Raw genomic sequence first — 17,838 nt, forward strand, 5'->3', positions numbered from 1 at the left:
ACATAAGACCCTTGAAAGTACATATATAAAGACATCCCAAGGGATTTCTAAAAGGCACCCAAAAGGAATAACCGAAAAGACTACGAAAAAAGACTACGATGATAGGGACTATAACACAATCAGAAGTCCAGAATGACATAGATCGTCCGTAACTATGTAATCCTCGACTCACCCGTACTTACATGCACATCTCATTTTGTAACCTCCGGTATGGGGATTGGCCCTCCTGGAGAGTTCTCCAGTCTCGCCGTCAAAACCTCGACGCCTGTCTCTGTGACAAGCATAGTATGTTCTATCGAATTTCAAGTTAGTGTCCGAAGCCTGTAACCGTCCTATAAACGGTCTGTACGCACCGAATTGGGCTGTCCGTTTGCCGTCCACCGTAGCGTTTGTCCAGTCATCAGGCCAATATACTTCTTGGCTGCTGCCCAAAGCCAGGATAGGTTCAATCGTGAATGTCATCCCAGGTTTACATGTTCCCACAGCCTTGTTCTTCGCATAGTGAGGGATCCAAGGAGGAGGGTGGAATTCCGTGTTGATCCCGTGGCCACCCCAAGTCTTGACAACGACAAGGCCCCTTGAGGCTGCGTGCTTCTCAATGATCTTACCAAACTCTCGAATCGGCACACCTGGTTTGATTATCTCAATGGCCATGTCCAAGGCCTGCCGTGTCGTTTCAATCAGTCTGATCGAATCTGGATCCGCTTTGGCCTTGTCACCAATGTAGTAGGTCTCATTCAAGTCGGCATGATATCCACCGTGGTAGAGAGAAATGTCGAGGTTCAGAATGTCGCCATCCAGAAGAACTCGCTGATCGGGGATTCCATGGCACACAACCTCATTCGGAGATGTGCATAATGACTTGGGAAAGTTGTTGTAGTTAAGCGGAGAAGGATATGACTGCCTCGCATTTTAGCAACTTGACATATTTGACACAGACGTAAAATTAAACCTCACTCACATCTCGTTCCACACAAGCTTTGTGGCAGATTTCATCCAGGTAATCGGTGGTCACGCCAGGCTTCATCGCCGCAGCGGTTATGTCGAGTACTTCCCGAGCCAGCCTGCACACTTTGCGCATAGCTTCCTGGCCCTTTGTATCCAAGATGTCGATTTTTGTCCTGCTTAAGCGCATCTCACGCTTTGGAATACCAGTCTCGGCCCAGTCAGGATGCTTGATTGTTTTAGGAACAGGTCGTCGTGGGGAGAGTGGGTATACGGGTCTGACAGAGCCAGTGTATGGGTATGTCGGAAAAGGGTTGTAAAATTTGCCTATATTGCGATTAGAGAAGTCATGAGTAACTGGTGCATGCCACCCGGATGAGGTGGTTACCATTTTGTGTCTTGTGTATTGCCTTGTGTGTGGTCTTGATACGATCAATGTTAGAATCTAGTTAGAGAAGGTGTCCATATGGAGGTGACATACCCAATTCCTCTTGAAGCAGTCTTGAGAGCAGAAGTAACTGCCTTTGATGTCCAGCTTCAGACACGTCGGGCATTGCAAGGTCCCAGCTTCATTGTCGCAATCAGTCCCACAACATTGCTTCTTAGTATCGGACATTGTGTTGAGATTTAGCTCCGATGAGCTACAGGTTACGGAACTACTTAATCAAAATTCGCATGGTAAGATGTGAGGTTTAAAATATCCCCAATCCCCATGTGACCAATTACATACATTTTAAAGGGCTCCACGGGACTAATGGCCCACCTTCCTATTATGTACTAGACTCGGATGTAAAATATAATTCACCTATGTTGTATACATACTACCTCTTTACTATGTCGTTCGTGTGTTAGACTCAATAGTAGGAAGCTCCCTCTCGGAATCTCTGTGGGATTTGGCACTGTAAAACAGCCGGATGGTGAGAGCGTCTGTATCTAGATCTGGAAGCCACTCCAGTAGTGCATGCAATTGTTTCAGAATATTTCCACTGAAACGTGTGCCAATCAAAACATACTGTTCAATTCTTGCGAGTATCGCCGATGGGACCAGGATAGGAGTTAGATGTATTTGATCTAGTGTGGGTAGAACTATAGTCAAGGCAATAGGGTATGTCTTCGGTTATTAAAAGACTTTGAAACCAGTCCTGTCTTTCTAAACTCCCATTCTCAACTTTACATTCTTTCAAAAGGATCATTTAAACCCCAAATGCTTCGTAGCATTCTTTGCAATTCAGAAAAACTACTAGTGTTGACGTGAGTTTCTTTTCTACATGTAGTTCTGGCATTCTTTGGGGCAAACAGTCATATTAATACAGCATAAGATGCCTTTTCTCTAATTTCATATTACAGTGCCTTCTTTCCTGCGTCCGCTTGTTGCTGAGCAACAATGTATCCAACGGCACGGGCAATGCCCTCATCCAAGGGCACAACGGGCAAGTAAGCCAGGCGGTGCTTGGCCTTCTCAGTCGAGTAGTAGCGAGTCATGCATGAGTATCGCACTGTCCGGGCAGTGAGACGCGGAGTCTTGCCAAACAATCCCATGACAGTCTCAGCGATACCACCAACACTCTCAAGGAGACCCTCGGGCAGAGCCCAGACCTGTTCCGGCTCAACAACACGGTTGATCAGAGCCCACATAGCACGGGTGACATCCCAGAAATAGACGGGGGAGTCGTTGGTAATGTTGAAAGCCTCACCGTCCACGCGCTCGTAGTCGAGGGGCCCGCCCTTGCCAGCCGCGTGAAGGTCGTAGCTTGCGAGCAGTCGGTGCGCAGCAAGCAGGTGGCCGTAAGCCACGTTGCCGACGTAGGTGAAATCGAACAGGTTGTCGTTCTCACCGAGCTGCATTCGTAGCACTCTGTCCGAAGCCTGGGATCCATGCTCCAGGATCTTGTGTGTGACGGTTGTGTCCTTCTCTCCGTGGATTCCGGCCGGGCGGATAGCGGCTGTCAGCATCTCGTTGGGGGACTTCTTGTTGTACTTCAGGACGAGTTCCTCGGCATCGGCCTTGATAGACGCAAGGGGTTTGATTAGTGATTGATCCCGATTAAACTCCGCGTAAAATAATGATAAGAACTCACCTTGGTCTCGGAGTAGTACTCCTTCTGCGCAGGACCCCGGATGTATGGCCATTCCTCATTGACATTCTTCAGATCACTCTGTGTGTCGTGGACCACGGAGCTGGAGCTAGTGTAGACGAAAGCCTTGCACTTACCACCCCAATCGCCGTGCTCGCCACCAGCGACCTCAAGAAGCGTCCGTGTTCCCTCCACATTAACCTTGTGCAGCAAGGGCTTGTTGCCCTCAATCATAGATGGTGACGCAGTGTGAATAACAAGATCGGGCTTGACAGCGCGGAAGACCTCCAACATGGAGTCGACGGAGGTGATGTCGCCATCATAGTACTTGGCGCCGGGAAGACGGTTGTTGGTGGTGCGCAAGTCAACGACAGAGACAGTCGAGTGGTAATCTGGGTAGCGCGATCCCAAAGTCGGGTACTCGAAACGCGCATCGCCGACGGGCTTCGGCAGAGCGTAACTAGGGTCGGTCTCGGAGGGGAAATTCAGCAGGTGATCGACAATGTGCCACCCCAAGAAGCCGCAGCCTCCAACCACCAGGACATTTCCTAACTCCAATGTGCGCCTTTTTGCCGACATGATGTGATTTTTTTGTGAGAAGATGGGGGATTGGAGTTGAGTGAAAAGGGGCCGGGGAAGTTGGTGGAGATCAGGTGATCCGTGCGGCGCTTGACCTTCCAAGATTGGCAATCTTCTACTTGGCTTCAACTTCATATTGAGATGAAGTATTGATCTTCTGTCTTGGAATGAACACATTATTCCCATGCAACGGCCAGTTTGGGGTAAAAGAACAACATTTGCCAAAAAAAAAATAAGACAGAAAGACGAAAATAAAGAAAGCTTGCGATTATTTGAGAATCTCACTGCTGGATCCTCCATTAAGCCTCATCCTCGGGCATTGCTGGACCGATTCCCAAGTGCCACCGAATCCTACCATTATGTTCATGGTTTCCCATTTGAGTCGCGCCAAGCAAGTCTTTGGCCTAAGTTCTCAGCATATCCTAGGGAAGTTTTGAATTGAAACGGTGTTAAAGACTTTAATGATAATCAATCCACCTATAATGCTAAGAGGAGTGGAAGTGGATAGAATTCTCAGTCTTTACATGTATGAATCCTATACAAGTTTGAGACTATCCAAGGAACGTCTGGTAAGCTTCTAAACTGACCATTCGATCTTTCTACAATTCATGATTTCTATCGTACATGAAATTCCTGGTATGGTTATTCCCACTCTCTCTCTCTCTCTCTTTACTTTTGCTAACCTTGGAAGTCAGGTCTCTTCATGAGACACTCTTAGCATTAACTCAACCTCCACACGTCGCACGACTGCGTAGACTTTGCACAGACCATATGGTTATAGTTCAAAGATGCCAAACCGTTCATCTCTTTCAGTTCAGCTACGGAGCTGCACCGCATGTCTCGTTCGTGTGCTTTTCTATACTTGGTAGGAGCTATGATTACAAGAAGTTACAAATGTCCTTTCTGTATATCTATGGATACTATTTCGCTATGAATATCGATCTTCCTGTGTTAAATGGCACTCGCCATCTCAAAGGATATCACTCAAGCAGGGTAATACATGGCGATGGCAGGAAAATGATAGAGTTCAAGCTAGGTAGAATTGATAACGAAAGCTGAAGATCACAATAGAGCCTCCTGTATGACACATTCAGCAAATATGCACATTCCGGGATACTGAGCTAGCTCCTCAGGACTCCTCCAGAGATGTTCGGAGCTTGCGCCTGTAGAGCCTGCGATCTAGTTCCGAACCCCAGCACAGAGCGCTTGCCTCTGGGTTGACTGTCATGAGGGGGTTGTACGGGGGATTGTCATCTTCTAGCGTGTTGATGATACCCTCGATGTGTTGCCCGATCTCTTCAGCATGCGAAGGAAGATACATCAACACTCCTAGTTTCGAGACACGAATGTGGTATAGCGGCGATTCGACAAAAGCCCGAGGTTGTTCTTCTGGGTGTCGGGGACTGATGTAAATCTTGATCTTGATGATGCCCCCTTCCAGTTTGGACTCGTTGCGGCCCACATAGGTGAGCCTCCAGACGAACGGGTTATCATCAACCAGTGACAGATCGATAACTTGGGGAAAAGCGCTCATTTCGGCCACAATCTGCTCATGCTGACCCCTCAATTTGACTGCAATTCCAGCATCCTCCTTGACCAGAACCAGACCCTCGACGGGCCAGCGGTGTGTCTCTTCCATCAATCGGTCTTGAAGAGCCAACAGACGGGTTTGCAAATCGAGGTAGTTCCATTCCCCGGTCATGGCGTTACCATAGCCCTCAAAGGGCATTTGGATGAATGGTGTTCCTTGTCTCCGTGCTTCGTCCGCGATACCTTTCTCAATGGCGTTCTGGTAGAACTCAAGGTACCACAAGAATCGCCGCTTGCAAAAGTCGTAGAACTTGCTCTGATTCAGCAATACGGGTTCGGGTTCTAGTTCAAGTTCACTATCTTCTTCCGCGCTCGATTCCTGACCAACCTGTGGTGCCGTTCGGCGGGCAGGGGACGGGGCTTGGAATGCTTGCTCAAGAGGTGCAATGACTGCTAGTCGTAGATTTTCGTGGCGGATCTGGTATGTGAGCATTCTCTTTATCCTAGTGAGATATTGGATAGCGATCCTACCTTGGATTTGTAGATCTCCATATTCTCCGTGTCATTCGCCCTGTCGTTTTCATCAAAGCCTGGTTCCAGGTTATACGGGTTTGGCGCTAACAGGCTCTGAATTGACAACATAACGGATTCGAGTCCCTGTGCAGGCGACCATTGTTCACCTCGAGAACCATGCCAGGTTCTATAGTGACGTTCAGTCTTCATTAAACTCATCCAGATTGTTGGCATTGGATCTTACCCCAAGATTGACCTGATGAACGTTAGTATGGAGCTTTACGAGAACTCAATAGTCCACAAGGTGCACTTACAAGCAGACCTTCCCATTGGCATACAGATTAGGACCAAAGCGAGTGCGGCCCTTGTTGGTGGTCCGGATTTTCACTGCCGGGGGATTTGCTGGGTAATCTATTCTGTGTTTTAGCAAGTGCCTACTACGAAAGAGAAGACCATCTTACCTGATGGAATTTTGAAAGAGAACTAGAGACATCAATATATTGTCCGTTCAAGCGTGCTCGGGCCCTTGGCAGGGTGGATCTTACCTCATAAAAGCCCAGTTCGTATGGGGTCCCTGGAGGTCCGATGATGAGGGCCTGGATATCACGAATGTTGCTTTCTTCATAACGAATAGTGAACGCTGGACCGAGGTCAGCATGTGAGTCTCCCAGAACTTGAAACGTCAAAGTCTCAAAGAGATCAAATTTGGAGATCTCATACCCAGTTGCTCACTCCGCTCAACCTGTCTCAACTCCTGTTTCATAAAATACGGAGATTAGTGATTGGTCCGGGTAATTTGCCAATATGGATTGGAAAGTCACGTACTCGGACGAGGCGCAGAGTGCACTGGTCACCCATCTCGTGAGTGTGAGCTGATCATCCACAGTTTATTGTATTATAGAGGAAAGTTAGTGGAGAGTGTAGGGACTTCAGAAAATATTTGAAGGGTATCAAAGGCAAGGGTGTTCAAAGAAGGATGAAGAGGTAATGAAGAGGAAGGGTGAAATCAACCGGACAACTTTCGACGGTTTGTTCCTTCAACCATCTTTCTTTTTTGTTCCTTTTTTTTCGCTTTTGATATCTCTTCTCTTCCCTTTGTTGTATGAATAGGAATAGCTCCAAGATATATGTTTTCTGGTTTTTTTAATTTTCATCTATTCATGTCTCCCCACGTCATCTTCCAGCCACTTTCGGGTAATCAGCCCTGGAGTTATAGTTGAATGTAATGATCAGCCTGATGAAATTGTTAGTTCACGGATTCCCCTGGAAATTTTGAATACAAAATTATATAGACATTATTTTACTACCATGTATCTAAATACCTGGGAAAATTCCTGTGTCAGTTATATATTAGAGAGAAAATACATACCCACCAAGACAACATTTGAAGACGACTATCAAAACATAACCAAAATCCTAATATATTACAATGTCCCATGGATAAAATATATAGACCTTTGATACTATTTAAGATATCTATTACAAAAGAAAAGTACCTGGATTCCAAATTATACTTGTATGAGCAGAATGTTCTATAAAAAGCACACTGGCATACGGTATATACAATAAGCTGTATCTATATGGCACACAGTGCAATGTTGTTGTTTGCCAGGTACTCTAATCGAATCCAATCTGATCGAATCTCAAATGTACTCCAAATGTCTAAAATATTCAAAAGATGCCCCTATAACTCCCCTAATATAAATGTAAACATAGAAATTGTATAGACCACGTGACCCAGGGTCCCGAACTAATTAGGGGGGGCAACAAATGCCCAAGCCATCATCTCCATTCCTCCCCAGCCCACTTCCTTTCCCCTCGCCCTTGCACCTTAATTTTTCCCCTTATTCTGGGTAGTATTTGCCTTCAGTTTGGGATGATTGTCGCCCGATACCTGTTGGTCTCACCTTGAAAGCTCTCCCCTCGAAATCGGCCCCCGCGTCTTAGTCTGCGCGATTTCAGACCCTTCGTTCACAACCGTCCTCTATACCGCCTCACCAGTTCGATCCTAGTGATTTTGCGCGCGCATTATTTTCGTTACTACTAAATCGGTGACCCCTGTGTGTCTTTGCATGGCGTGAGGGTGAGTATACTCTGGGGAACAACACCCCGGTTAAACCAGCCAAGGCATGAGATTCTAATTTAAGAACCAGACTCTTGACCATACGCGCCCAGCCTACCCTCAATTTCCCGCTAGTCTCGAGATCGTGTCGCATCTTTGATTCGACACTCCCCACCTCGTTTACTACGTCACTTCACTCGTTCCCTACTCTCGATTCTTCGCATGCAGCGTTCGGCGTGACTCAATCCAACAAACCCCACCATATCTCTGCTGACGGGGGACCAAGATGCCCCCCGGTGGACTCCCAGCCAGCCTGGTTGCAGGCAACCCCAGCGGCCGTCCCACTGTTGACACCTCTGGCTATGGGGCTAGCTATACGAAAAACACACCCACATCTCCCGAAGACAGTTTAATTCCATTCGATTCACCATCTACACGAACGGCAGGCGCAAGCCCAATTACTCCGGTCAACCAGGAGGATGGGCGCTCAGGTCGTGGTCTAGGTCCTGACCAAGCTGGCTTCCGCGACCGTTCAACACCCCGAGATCGCTCACGAGTGAACGGACGTCAAAATAAGTCCCCCGGGGCCTCGTCGCGACTGTGTCAAAAGTGCGGTGAATCCCTCACTGGCCAGTTTGTTCGAGCATTGGGCGGTACTTTTCATCTGGAGTGTTTCAAGTGCGAAGTAAGTTGCTTCTAGTTGGGGCTTTGGGGATCTTTTCTAACATTCATACTCCTCTCAGGACTGTGGCGAGATCGTTGCTTCCAAGTTTTTCCCCGTCGATTCAGAAGATTCCAGCGTCCAATTTCCACTTTGTGAAACAGATTACTTTAGACGACTCAACCTCTTATGTCACGAGTGCGGCGGCGCACTGCGTGGATCATACATCACAGCGTTAGACCGAAAGTATCATATCGAGCACTTTACCTGTTCCGTTTGTCCGACCGTCTTCGGTGCTCAGGACTCCTACTATGAACACGAGAGCAAGGTATACTGCCACTTCCACTACTCAACCCAGTTTGCCCAGCGGTGCCATGGATGTCACACTGCGATCCTAAAACAGTTTGTCGAGATCTTCCGCAACGGCCAAAATCAACACTGGCACCCTGAATGTTATATGATCCACAAGTTCTGGAATGTCCGGTTATCTCCTGCTGGTCAAACATGGGAGCCTCCACCGGTGGATGAGGATGCCAGCGAAGATGAGCGCAAGCATATTCGCGACGAAGAAGATATTATGGAGGAGAAGGTCTTCAATATTTGGAACACCCTCTCTACGTTTGAAGAATCATCCGCCGCTTGCATCTCGGATATGCTGCTTCATGTGAGCAACGGCGCTTACATCGATGGTGTTCTCGTAGCCAAGCGCTTCATTGAACATGTGGAAATCCTCTTCGGTGCAGTCGATCAGCTTGCTGATTATATCAAATCTCATGAGTTAAAAGGTAAGTCTCGCACAGCTGATTTCATATCGTCGGGACTGGTAGCTGATTCTTCCAAACCAGAACTTTCCTACGGCCGCGAAGCCAAACTTCTCTGCAAAAAGATTGTCGCTTTCTTTGCCCTTTTATCGAAAACCCAGGAAACCGGGGTACGCAAACTTGGCGTCACCCAGGAACTTTTGTCTCTGGTGACTGGTCTCGCTCATTACCTCAAACTCCTTATCCGCATCGGTCTACAAGGTGCACTCAAACTTGAACGTGAGAAGTCTGTGCCAGACGGGTTACATAACTTCCTGGAGCACCTCCGTGACCTGGAGGCATTAGCAGAGCGCGAAGACGACAATGCACCAGTCGACCTGATGGCTGGAGTGGAAGGCTTGGCCGATCAACTTTCAGATTGTTGCATCGCCTGCAAAGAACCAATTGACGATGAATGTGTTCAGTGGGGCCAGAGTCGCTGGCACATCAAGCCACCTCATCTCTCGTGCAAATCATGTGAGAAGGATTTGACTACTGATCTTCAAGACGCATTGTGGAGTGGCAGTGAGGAGCAAGTCTACTGCGGCGCTTGCGCCCATCAGATGAATCTTGGCCCCACTGTGAAGGGTGGTTTCACCTCAGTTTCAAAATTGCAGCAATTCGTTTTCTTGCTGAAAGTGGCACTCGCACGGCTTCTCGCTGTTCTTCGATCCGGTGGAACCTTGCCAGATACATCCGGTAAGACACTTTTACACTACCCCCATGCAGCCGGCAGTTTGTCTAACTTGCTACGCCCCAGACGACCCCAACCTCAATGATTATGAACGCAAAGACGGCCAGGGAGTCACCCAGGTTCGCCGGGCAAACACACGCCAGTCATATGGCGGTGGCTCGCGAGATGGCTTGGAGGAAACATCCCTTGAGCAGACCGTCGGCGAGATGCGTCGGCTGCGCTCTATTCGCAACGAGCGAACCCTATCCACAACATACAAACGTGCTCGCGCATCCAGAATAATCGATGGACCAGAAGGCAGAAGTGCGCGACCAGGGTCATCTGGCAATGATGGGAATGACCCGAGGGGTCACGGTTTCCAGATTGTCGAAGAACGGGATGCCAATGGCGAAACCGTTTCCGATCTGACTTTCGGGGCTCAGGATGCTTTGACGCTAGATGATATCCCCCGCATTGTTGCGGCTGAACAAGCCAAAGAGCAGCGACCTAATGCCTATAGGCATGCCGGCACGAAACTCCTTGGGGGGACAGAGCCGATGCCCAGGTACAACCATGGCCACCAGCGGGGAGTGTCGAGTGGAAATTTGGAGGCCCTCATAGAGCCAACCCGAACCAAGCGGTACTTCTCAGAACTAACTGCTTTGGAATATTTCATCGTTCGCCACGTTGCTGTGCTACAGATGGAACCCTTGGTAGAGGGTCATTTCACCATGGAAGAGCTTCTTTCTCTTATTGAGTCCCGCAAACCTACCATATGGAACATCTTTGGCCGTGCCTTCAAGGACAACAAGAAGGCCAATAAAAAGAAGGGTGTCTTCGGTGTCGGTCTAGACTATTTGGTCGAGAAGGAGGGCACAGAGTCAAGTCACGGTGTTGGCCCTGGGGCGCTCCGCATCCCGACCTTGGTCGATGATTCTGTTTGCGCTATGCGGCAGATGGACATGTCTGTCGAGGGTGTCTTCCGAAAGAACGGCAACATCCGCCGATTGAAGGATACCGCGGAGCAAATCGACACCAAGTACGAGTCAGTTGATTTGACAAAAGAAACTCCTGTGCAGATCGCCGCTCTTTTGAAGAAGTTCCTCCGCGAGATGCCCGATCCGCTCTTGACTTTCAAGTTACACAAACTATTTGTCATCTCACAAAGTGAGTCTTAATGTTACGGTTATTGGCCTGCTCGTGTTGCTAACATCTGTCGCAGAAATGGAAAACGCAGAGAAACAGAGGCGACTACTTCACTTGACATGCTGTCTACTCCCCAAAGCCCACCGTGATACGATGGAAGTTCTGTTTGCCTTCTTAAACTGGACATCATCCTTCTCGCATGTGGATGAAGAGTCTGGAAGCAAGATGGACATTCACAATCTTGCAACCGTCATCACGCCCAATATTCTCTACCCCAATGCCAAAAACAGTACAGTGGACGAGAGCTTCTTGTCCATCGAGGCTGTCAATGCCCTGATCGCTTATAACGATGCATTCTGCGAGGTAAGCCGCCCAGGTTGAGGTCTTGTCAGACTCATGCTAACTCTATCAACAGATTCCCGAAGACCTACAATCGGTCTTGGGTGATCCAACTCTTTTCAGGGAGAATGCCGAAGTGACCACCAAGGAAATCCTCAAACGATATGGCGATATTGCTCGAGGCAGCTTTTCACAAAAACCGGAAAACGGTGGCGAGACATTCACGATCACCACCCCCAACCGAAGTAATAGCAGTCCAGCTTCCGCGCGTATCGAGACCGATCCATCTCAAGATGCAGCCTGGCAGATGCAGAGTTCGGTTCGCCATGTGCCTGGGCCCAGCGGACACTCCCATTCAGCAAGCGCCAACGCTCAGGCTGGACTTGATTTCGCTCCTCCCCCTGCAGCATATCACCGTGACCGTAGCACCAGCAACGGTAGCCAGCCAATTGCAGTGCCACCTGATGGCCAATCATCAAATGTGGCATATAGGCCACGTCCGAGTGCAGGTGCCATGGGTGTTACTGGGTAGACTGGATCTCCTAATACTCTTCCTGCACCGCTACAATACTGTGGTACATCATCCAACCTCATCCTGCATCTATCCGTCTGATTCAATCTCCGTGGACTGTTTTCTTTTCTCGTTTCTTGGGACCTTCTTAGCGTTCTTTTTCTTTTCTTTTTGTCGAGTGATAGGGCTGGTTGACGGAGTTCTTTTTCCCTTTTTTTTCCTTCGATGAAAATTCCCCAAAAAGTGATCAACAAGCCGCTTGGTCGCTATTGATTTCTGTTTTCTCTCTATCTCTATAGTGGCTGGGATGCCCTACCTTTTTTTTCCTCTTTGTTCATCTGCATCTGATTCGAGGGATCAGCCATACCCATACCTGTCCCTCTGGGCCCCATAAATGTCCTGTTTTTCCTTTCTCTCTCGCTTTTCATTTCTGAGCATGCTCATTCTTTTTGTGGGCCAGGCTACGGCTATACCTAGACCCCTTTTTTCCTTTCTTCTTTTCTAATTCTTCTCCAGGCCTTTTGCTTAACAAGACCCCGGCTTTTATTTCCTTTTTTTATTTCAATCAACATGATTCCCATACCTGTTCTGAGTAGTTGCTGAGATACTTATATTGTAGGATCATGGTTGCGACACGCCTACCCTGAACAAGCCTATTATTTGGCTTTTAGGGATGTAATTTTCAGGCTATTTTTACTACTTTGAACTAGATGACGCCAGAAAGACAGCTAGAAATGGCCGTGAGGTCGTTTTGGCCTGCCTATATCTCTGCCACTCACTGTGACCCCCGTTATGGCCTCAACGCGCCCGAGCGGCCTGTTTACACCCCGGCGCCAGATTTGGTGTCTTCACGGGCCAGAGAAGAAGGCTGCTCGTGCCATTGGTGGCAACCTGACCCATCTAAATAATAGCGAATGAAGGGAGAAAGTTATCAAAGATGATCGTCCTCACCCAACAACCACTGGACATGACGATAAGACACTCGACCTTGATCCTGAGGCTGTCGGTGACCCGCTTGGAAGGTTTCCGCAAACATCAAACCACGTTCATAGTGTTGAACCCCCATCATCCCTTGTGGTCCATCGAGATCGCCATATCCCTCTTGGGCATCAAAGACCGCACCGTATTGAAAGTCAGGCATGTCGATATGAATGGGAGTGGTAGGACGAGTCTGGAATCCTAGCTCGCCATTCCAGGTCATGTTCTGGATCGCCAGCAACGTTCCATTCGTGATAATTAGATAGTCCCAATCTCCGTTCGAGATCAGTACCCGATTCGTCGCCTCGATAATCCGGGGCAAGACATGCTCTGTGGGATTCACAGAGTCATCATATTGTTGTTCTGGTCCCGGATTGGGGCTCACGAAGACACTATCAAAGCTACAGAGCTCCCAGTCGATATTCTCTGGAACATGTAGAGCCTTCTTGACATCTGTGCGGTTGAAATAGGTTGTGGGACCTGGTTGATAGGCCACGTCTGTGGGGAAGCCTAGGACATCCCATAAGAGTGGACATGTTTGGCTGATCTTGTAAGGACTCCAGCAGGGGTTTGGAGTAAAAGCTTCGTAGTAGATCATGTTGTAGATGTCGCACTCGGAGTAGTCCATATATTTGGGAGGTTGTACTCCCGAGGCCGGATAAGTGAAATACTCTTCAAAATATCCCTCGTAGCCGCATTGCTTGTAGGTATCTTGTAGCTCCGTCATGAATGATTGGTTAAAGTTGAACAGCTCGGCATGTTGTTTAACGAAGGGGTAAGCAGGGAGTGCAGCTTGAATATAATCCCATTGGCCGATGCACGCATCATACATCAGAGCTCCTAGTATAAAATGAGAATGTGCGCCAATTTAATGCAGGGGGATTCTCAACTCTTACCGCTGAGGTTGAAGTGTTCTGTATCGTTCTTGTCAAGCATGGTAGCGGATATGTAGGGCACATATCGACCCGCATAACTTTCACCAGTCAAGAAGATTCGAAAGTTCTTGATACCATATTCTTCTTGAAACTTTTGGAAAAAGCTGACGAAATCGGCCGCGATATCCTCTTCGTTGGTCGCAGTCGGCGTACCATTTGAGTACCCAACTCCAACCGGCTGGTCGACCCTAAACATCTCAATGAGTTTACTACATCCTCAGCCCTGGTTAATAACTTACCATAACATATTGGTTAGATTAACCCATGAGTACTCATTAATGACTGGTTCGTAGGTACCGGGTTGCCAGGTAAAGCGGCCGTTCTCTTGCAAAAACCCCTGCATTGAACTACATCCCGGTCCACCATTCAACCAAACTGTGAGGTCGTCACTTGGCTCCCCGATCTTCGGCTGGAAGATATAAAACAAGGCATCATTTTCACGGATCGGCATGAACCCCGAGTACATTTCTCCCAATTCGTAATGAACATCTGGTAGGCTTGCTACCACATGAGCTGAAGAAACATATTGTCAGTCGAGACGGAAGGGATGGATAGAGTATAGCATACATTTGGTCTTGTCGTTCAGAAATCGATACTTTGATGTATCGATCGGTTCAGACCCAGAGCCTTGATTTGACAGTCTTGCTTGGCCACCATTGAGCAGTGCGATCGCCAGCACTGCCGTGATAGATCGACCGAACATCCTGACAGTTCCCGTATGAAGATCGCGTAGTGTGTTATCAATGCAAAATCTCGACCCGGACAGAGTTAATAAGGGGCTCTTATAGTCCAATATGTCAGTTTCCCCTGATAATTGAGACATTCTTTTTGCTTCTTTTCGAGTGTAATGATCTGCAATTATTAAGAGTCCACTTTTCAGGGGATCGACAGTGCTAATCGATGCCGCTAAACCAAAAAAGCTCTAAGGTTTGAATCATAGAAGATCGACAATGTACTGTGTGTCTCAAGGGGAGATCAGAACGGATAGGTCGGAAGTGAGGAAGTGAGTGTATCACGTCTTGATTGTAACTTGGCATTCCTTTTTCATTCCAGCAGATATGACTCTAGCTATTGAAGCTATAAAGAAATGGGTAATATTCGGCACATAGATATAATAGCTTTGTATCAGGGAGATGGCGCTATTAGTAAGTCAACGGTGTTATATAGCTTCATACCTATTTAGGTGCGGGTTTATAGCCTAATTAGGGAATTTATGGGGCCCATATGTGCCAACCCATGGGTCATGGGCTCTTTGACCCACTTCGGGTTTTACATGAAAGACGACTTTTAACAGTCTGACTAATTTCGAGTATAGGAACATTTACAATCTTCTCTATTTATCAATATCCACGTTGGTGGTCACAGAGCCAAATACCTCCAAAGCATGCCTGAGATATTCCTGAACTCCTTTCACTCGAGGTGTCATATCACTCCCTAGAGGGAGAAGTTTCTCGGTTTGACGACCTTCACCAACTCCTTCACCAATAACGACCTGGTACACAGCCTGCATTGCTTTGTTCTTGTCACCGTTGGGCTTGAGCTTCCCATTGACCAGAAGACCCTGAACCTGCTCAGTGAAGGTTCCCTTGTAATCCTCAGGCAGGGGAGTCTTGCCCAGAACAACCGAGTTAGGCATGTTGGTGTTGAAGGTTCCGAGAACGACAGTCAGGGTGCGGATGTTGAATGGGGCAACCTCCTTAGCGAGGATCTTGGTAAGGGCTATCAAACTCATATTTAGCCATTTTCCCGGGCGAGAAACTCTTGATACATACCGTCCAATCCAGCCTTTGCACCAGCGTATACACCCATAGTGGGAATACCGTCAAGCGAAGCACCGCTACTCATGTTGACTATCACGCCGGACTTTCGCTGACGCATATGGGGCAGAACGGCTTGGATGAGACGCAAAGGGCCAAAGTACATAGTCTCCATCTGGGTTCTCACCTCCTCCTCGTCGACAGTCTCAATGGGGGCGTAGATGGAATAGCCGGCATTGTTAACCAGGACATCAATATGCTCGCCACGTCTTTCGAGCTCGGTGATGACATCGCCGTTGTCACGACTGTCCACATCAAGCTGGACCCATTTGCCCCCCTTGGACTCGATCTCGGCAACCAGCTCCGGAGTCCGTGATGGGTTGCGCGAGGTCGCGATGACCTTGTGCCCGCCAGCCTGGGCGGCACGGGTCAAGGAAAGGCCAAAGCCAGACGAGCAGCCAGTAATGAGCCAAGTGAGTTTGGAAGTAGCCATGATCAAGGTAATGATGACAATGAACATACATAAGCATCGACAGGTCTGCTTTAAGCATCACGGACCGGAGATAGCGCTATACTAACGCCGCGGACTTGCGATAACTCCGGATGGTGCATTTACTCTAGCTTGCAACAGGGGAGACATGACTCGCAGGATTTCGAGAGAACCACTGGTGAATTGAAGCCCGTCGGGATTTTGAGAGGGAAGTTGCATTAAATCACTCATGCACTGGAGCAACAGGGGTATCATATTTGCCCTGGCATGTTGTTACGGACTGGTTACACACCGATGAAAACGAGGATCTTTGTACAGTAAAGTATTGGTTTGAAAAGAACTTGATTCAGATATTCGGACAAAAGCCATGAATGTATACCCGACTGAAGGAAAAACAACTATTATGATATCACGCCGAAGAATTAACACGAAAGACAGCACCCAGACCCAAATTGTTCATTGCAGAGTCAGCAATCACCCACGCTCAAAGAAACAGAATCCCAACCAACTCCAAAGACAAATGTCTGTGCGTTCATGTAAACAGTCCTAAATCCGCTTGCGCAGCGCTCGAGTCCGAGTCGCAGGTTCAGCCACAGCCGGAGCAGTTGTCTTGCGCATTGCAGCAGTGGGTGTATTCTTGACAGCCATCGATGCAGTTTGCATACGAGAAGTCGGCCTCTTCGTGGCAGCCGCAACAGATGCTGTTGTGGGCTTTCTCACGCCAGTACCAGTCCGTGTGGACTTGGTTACTGTTGTGCCCGAAGACGCAGTAGATCCTGTGCTATTCTTGCGCTCGCCCTGTCGGGTCGCCGGGCGTGGCAAAGGTGACCGAATAGTCTTGGGTCCCGTGGCGGCACGGGTGGTAGTCCTTTGGACCTGCGGAGGAGGTCGCTGATCCCTCACCGTAGACACAGTAGCGCCGCGTGATCGCAGCGGACTGGACGGTTTTAGTGGTGAGGTGGGGCGCGCCAGATATGAGGGTTGACCCTTCTCGGGGGATGTACGGAAGGGAGAGTGGGGGTAAGTTCTGGAATTGTTGGACTTGGGAGACAGAATCCGGTTCTCGTTGCCCCGTACTTCCTGAGACGCCACGCGGGAGGCCCCGCCTGTTCCGGCTGGCTTCACGCGACGCTTCGGGTTCTTGAGTTCCGGCTCGCGACCGGCAGGAGCATTCTCTTTGTCGGAGAAGTGGCCATCGTGGCTACAAATCATGTCAGTCAGAGAAACAAGTTGGGCTTGTGGTATATCGTACCTTCCCCTCCGAGCTCTACCGTCGCGTGTGGTTTCTGGGTCTACGGAGATGCTGGCAATATTACGTGACACCTTGATAGGCGAGTATTTCCGAGAAGGCGACGCAACCTGCTGTTTGTTTGTGGCGGCGTTGTGCTTTTCGAGCAGTTCACCGATATTGGCCTTGCGTAGCGAGACTGGGATCCGATTGACGCGTCGCTCAATGCGTGCCCGGAGATCATTTGCCTGAAGGGCATATTGAGCACGAAGTTTACGTGCTCGCTCAGTGACTGTAGAAAAATTAATGCCATGTTCCTTCTGTAAACCCACAATTCAACCCACTTTCAAGTTGTAGATTGTCCATCAGCGCCTGCTTCTGGTGCTGCGTCAGGCGCATCTTTTTAGTAGGACTACCCGTAGGCGTGACGTCCATGGCGTCAGATTTGCGCTTAGTGGCAGGCATTGTTCAGAGTTCAAGGGATATAGACTGAGATGTGTCGAAGTACAAGGGCTAAGGGTGCGGAGCAAGGAGGACCACAACAAACAGCGTGCCCGGGCGGGGAGCGGTGGCAGAATGCAGAGCTTCCACCTCGCCTTCGTCATCCGTCTTCATC

The 17,838-nt window shown here is 48.6% G+C and overlaps 7 protein-coding genes across 7 annotated transcripts; 1 reads left to right on the forward strand and 6 right to left on the reverse strand.

The window, feature by feature from the left end:
- Nucleotides 1-191: 191 nt before the first annotated feature.
- On the reverse strand, nt 192-1,561 carry fpaI (putative methionine aminopeptidase, type I; the record flags this gene model as incomplete). The annotated part of the gene is made up of 5 exons (XM_056721307.1): nt 192-292; nt 354-900; nt 962-1,272; nt 1,334-1,367; nt 1,427-1,561. 5 exons carry the CDS (start codon nt 1,559-1,561, stop codon nt 192-194), a joined length of 1,128 nt encoding a protein of 375 aa, XP_056577557.1.
- A 725-nt stretch (nt 1,562-2,286) lies between these two features.
- N7517_003578 (C-3 sterol dehydrogenase/C-4 decarboxylase) lies at nt 2,287-3,599 on the reverse strand (the record flags this gene model as incomplete). Its single annotated transcript, XM_056721308.1, has 2 exons — nt 2,287-2,949; nt 3,024-3,599. The coding sequence occupies 2 exons, from the start codon at nt 3,597-3,599 to the stop codon at nt 2,287-2,289; spliced, it is 1,239 nt and encodes a 412-aa protein (XP_056577558.1).
- A 1,129-nt stretch (nt 3,600-4,728) lies between these two features.
- N7517_003579 (ubiquitin-conjugating enzyme E2) lies at nt 4,729-6,500 on the reverse strand (the record flags this gene model as incomplete). Its single annotated transcript, XM_056721309.1, has 8 exons — nt 4,729-5,607; nt 5,661-5,829; nt 5,887-5,898; nt 5,957-6,053; nt 6,104-6,125; nt 6,188-6,315; nt 6,363-6,396; nt 6,468-6,500. The coding sequence occupies 8 exons, from the start codon at nt 6,498-6,500 to the stop codon at nt 4,729-4,731; spliced, it is 1,374 nt and encodes a 457-aa protein (XP_056577559.1).
- A 1,490-nt stretch (nt 6,501-7,990) lies between these two features.
- On the forward strand, nt 7,991-11,855 carry N7517_003580 (GTPase-activating protein LRG1; the record flags this gene model as incomplete). Its single annotated transcript, XM_056721310.1, has 5 exons — nt 7,991-8,389; nt 8,448-9,864; nt 9,926-11,005; nt 11,061-11,347; nt 11,400-11,855. The coding sequence occupies 5 exons, from the start codon at nt 7,991-7,993 to the stop codon at nt 11,853-11,855; spliced, it is 3,639 nt and encodes a 1,212-aa protein (XP_056577560.1).
- A 910-nt stretch (nt 11,856-12,765) lies between these two features.
- Nucleotides 12,766-14,450, reverse strand: N7517_003581 (uncharacterized protein; the record flags this gene model as incomplete). The annotated part of the gene is made up of 4 exons (XM_056721311.1): nt 12,766-13,652; nt 13,709-13,935; nt 13,987-14,260; nt 14,315-14,450. 4 exons carry the CDS (start codon nt 14,448-14,450, stop codon nt 12,766-12,768), a joined length of 1,524 nt encoding a protein of 507 aa, XP_056577561.1.
- A 630-nt stretch (nt 14,451-15,080) lies between these two features.
- On the reverse strand, nt 15,081-15,997 carry N7517_003582 (SDR family oxidoreductase; the record flags this gene model as incomplete). The annotated part of the gene is made up of 2 exons (XM_056721312.1): nt 15,081-15,466; nt 15,520-15,997. The coding sequence occupies 2 exons, from the start codon at nt 15,995-15,997 to the stop codon at nt 15,081-15,083; spliced, it is 864 nt and encodes a 287-aa protein (XP_056577562.1).
- A 543-nt stretch (nt 15,998-16,540) lies between these two features.
- Nucleotides 16,541-17,687, reverse strand: N7517_003583 (uncharacterized protein; the record flags this gene model as incomplete). Its single annotated transcript, XM_056721313.1, has 3 exons — nt 16,541-17,195; nt 17,247-17,514; nt 17,567-17,687. The coding sequence occupies 3 exons, from the start codon at nt 17,685-17,687 to the stop codon at nt 16,541-16,543; spliced, it is 1,044 nt and encodes a 347-aa protein (XP_056577563.1).
- Between the last annotated feature and the right edge of the window lie 151 nt (nt 17,688-17,838).

Source organism: Penicillium concentricum, assembly GCF_028827145.1.
Source record: "Penicillium concentricum strain IBT 3081 chromosome Unknown utg000002l_segment0_segment0, whole genome shotgun sequence".
In the NCBI taxonomy this organism is placed as follows: domain Eukaryota; kingdom Fungi; phylum Ascomycota; class Eurotiomycetes; order Eurotiales; family Aspergillaceae; genus Penicillium; species Penicillium concentricum.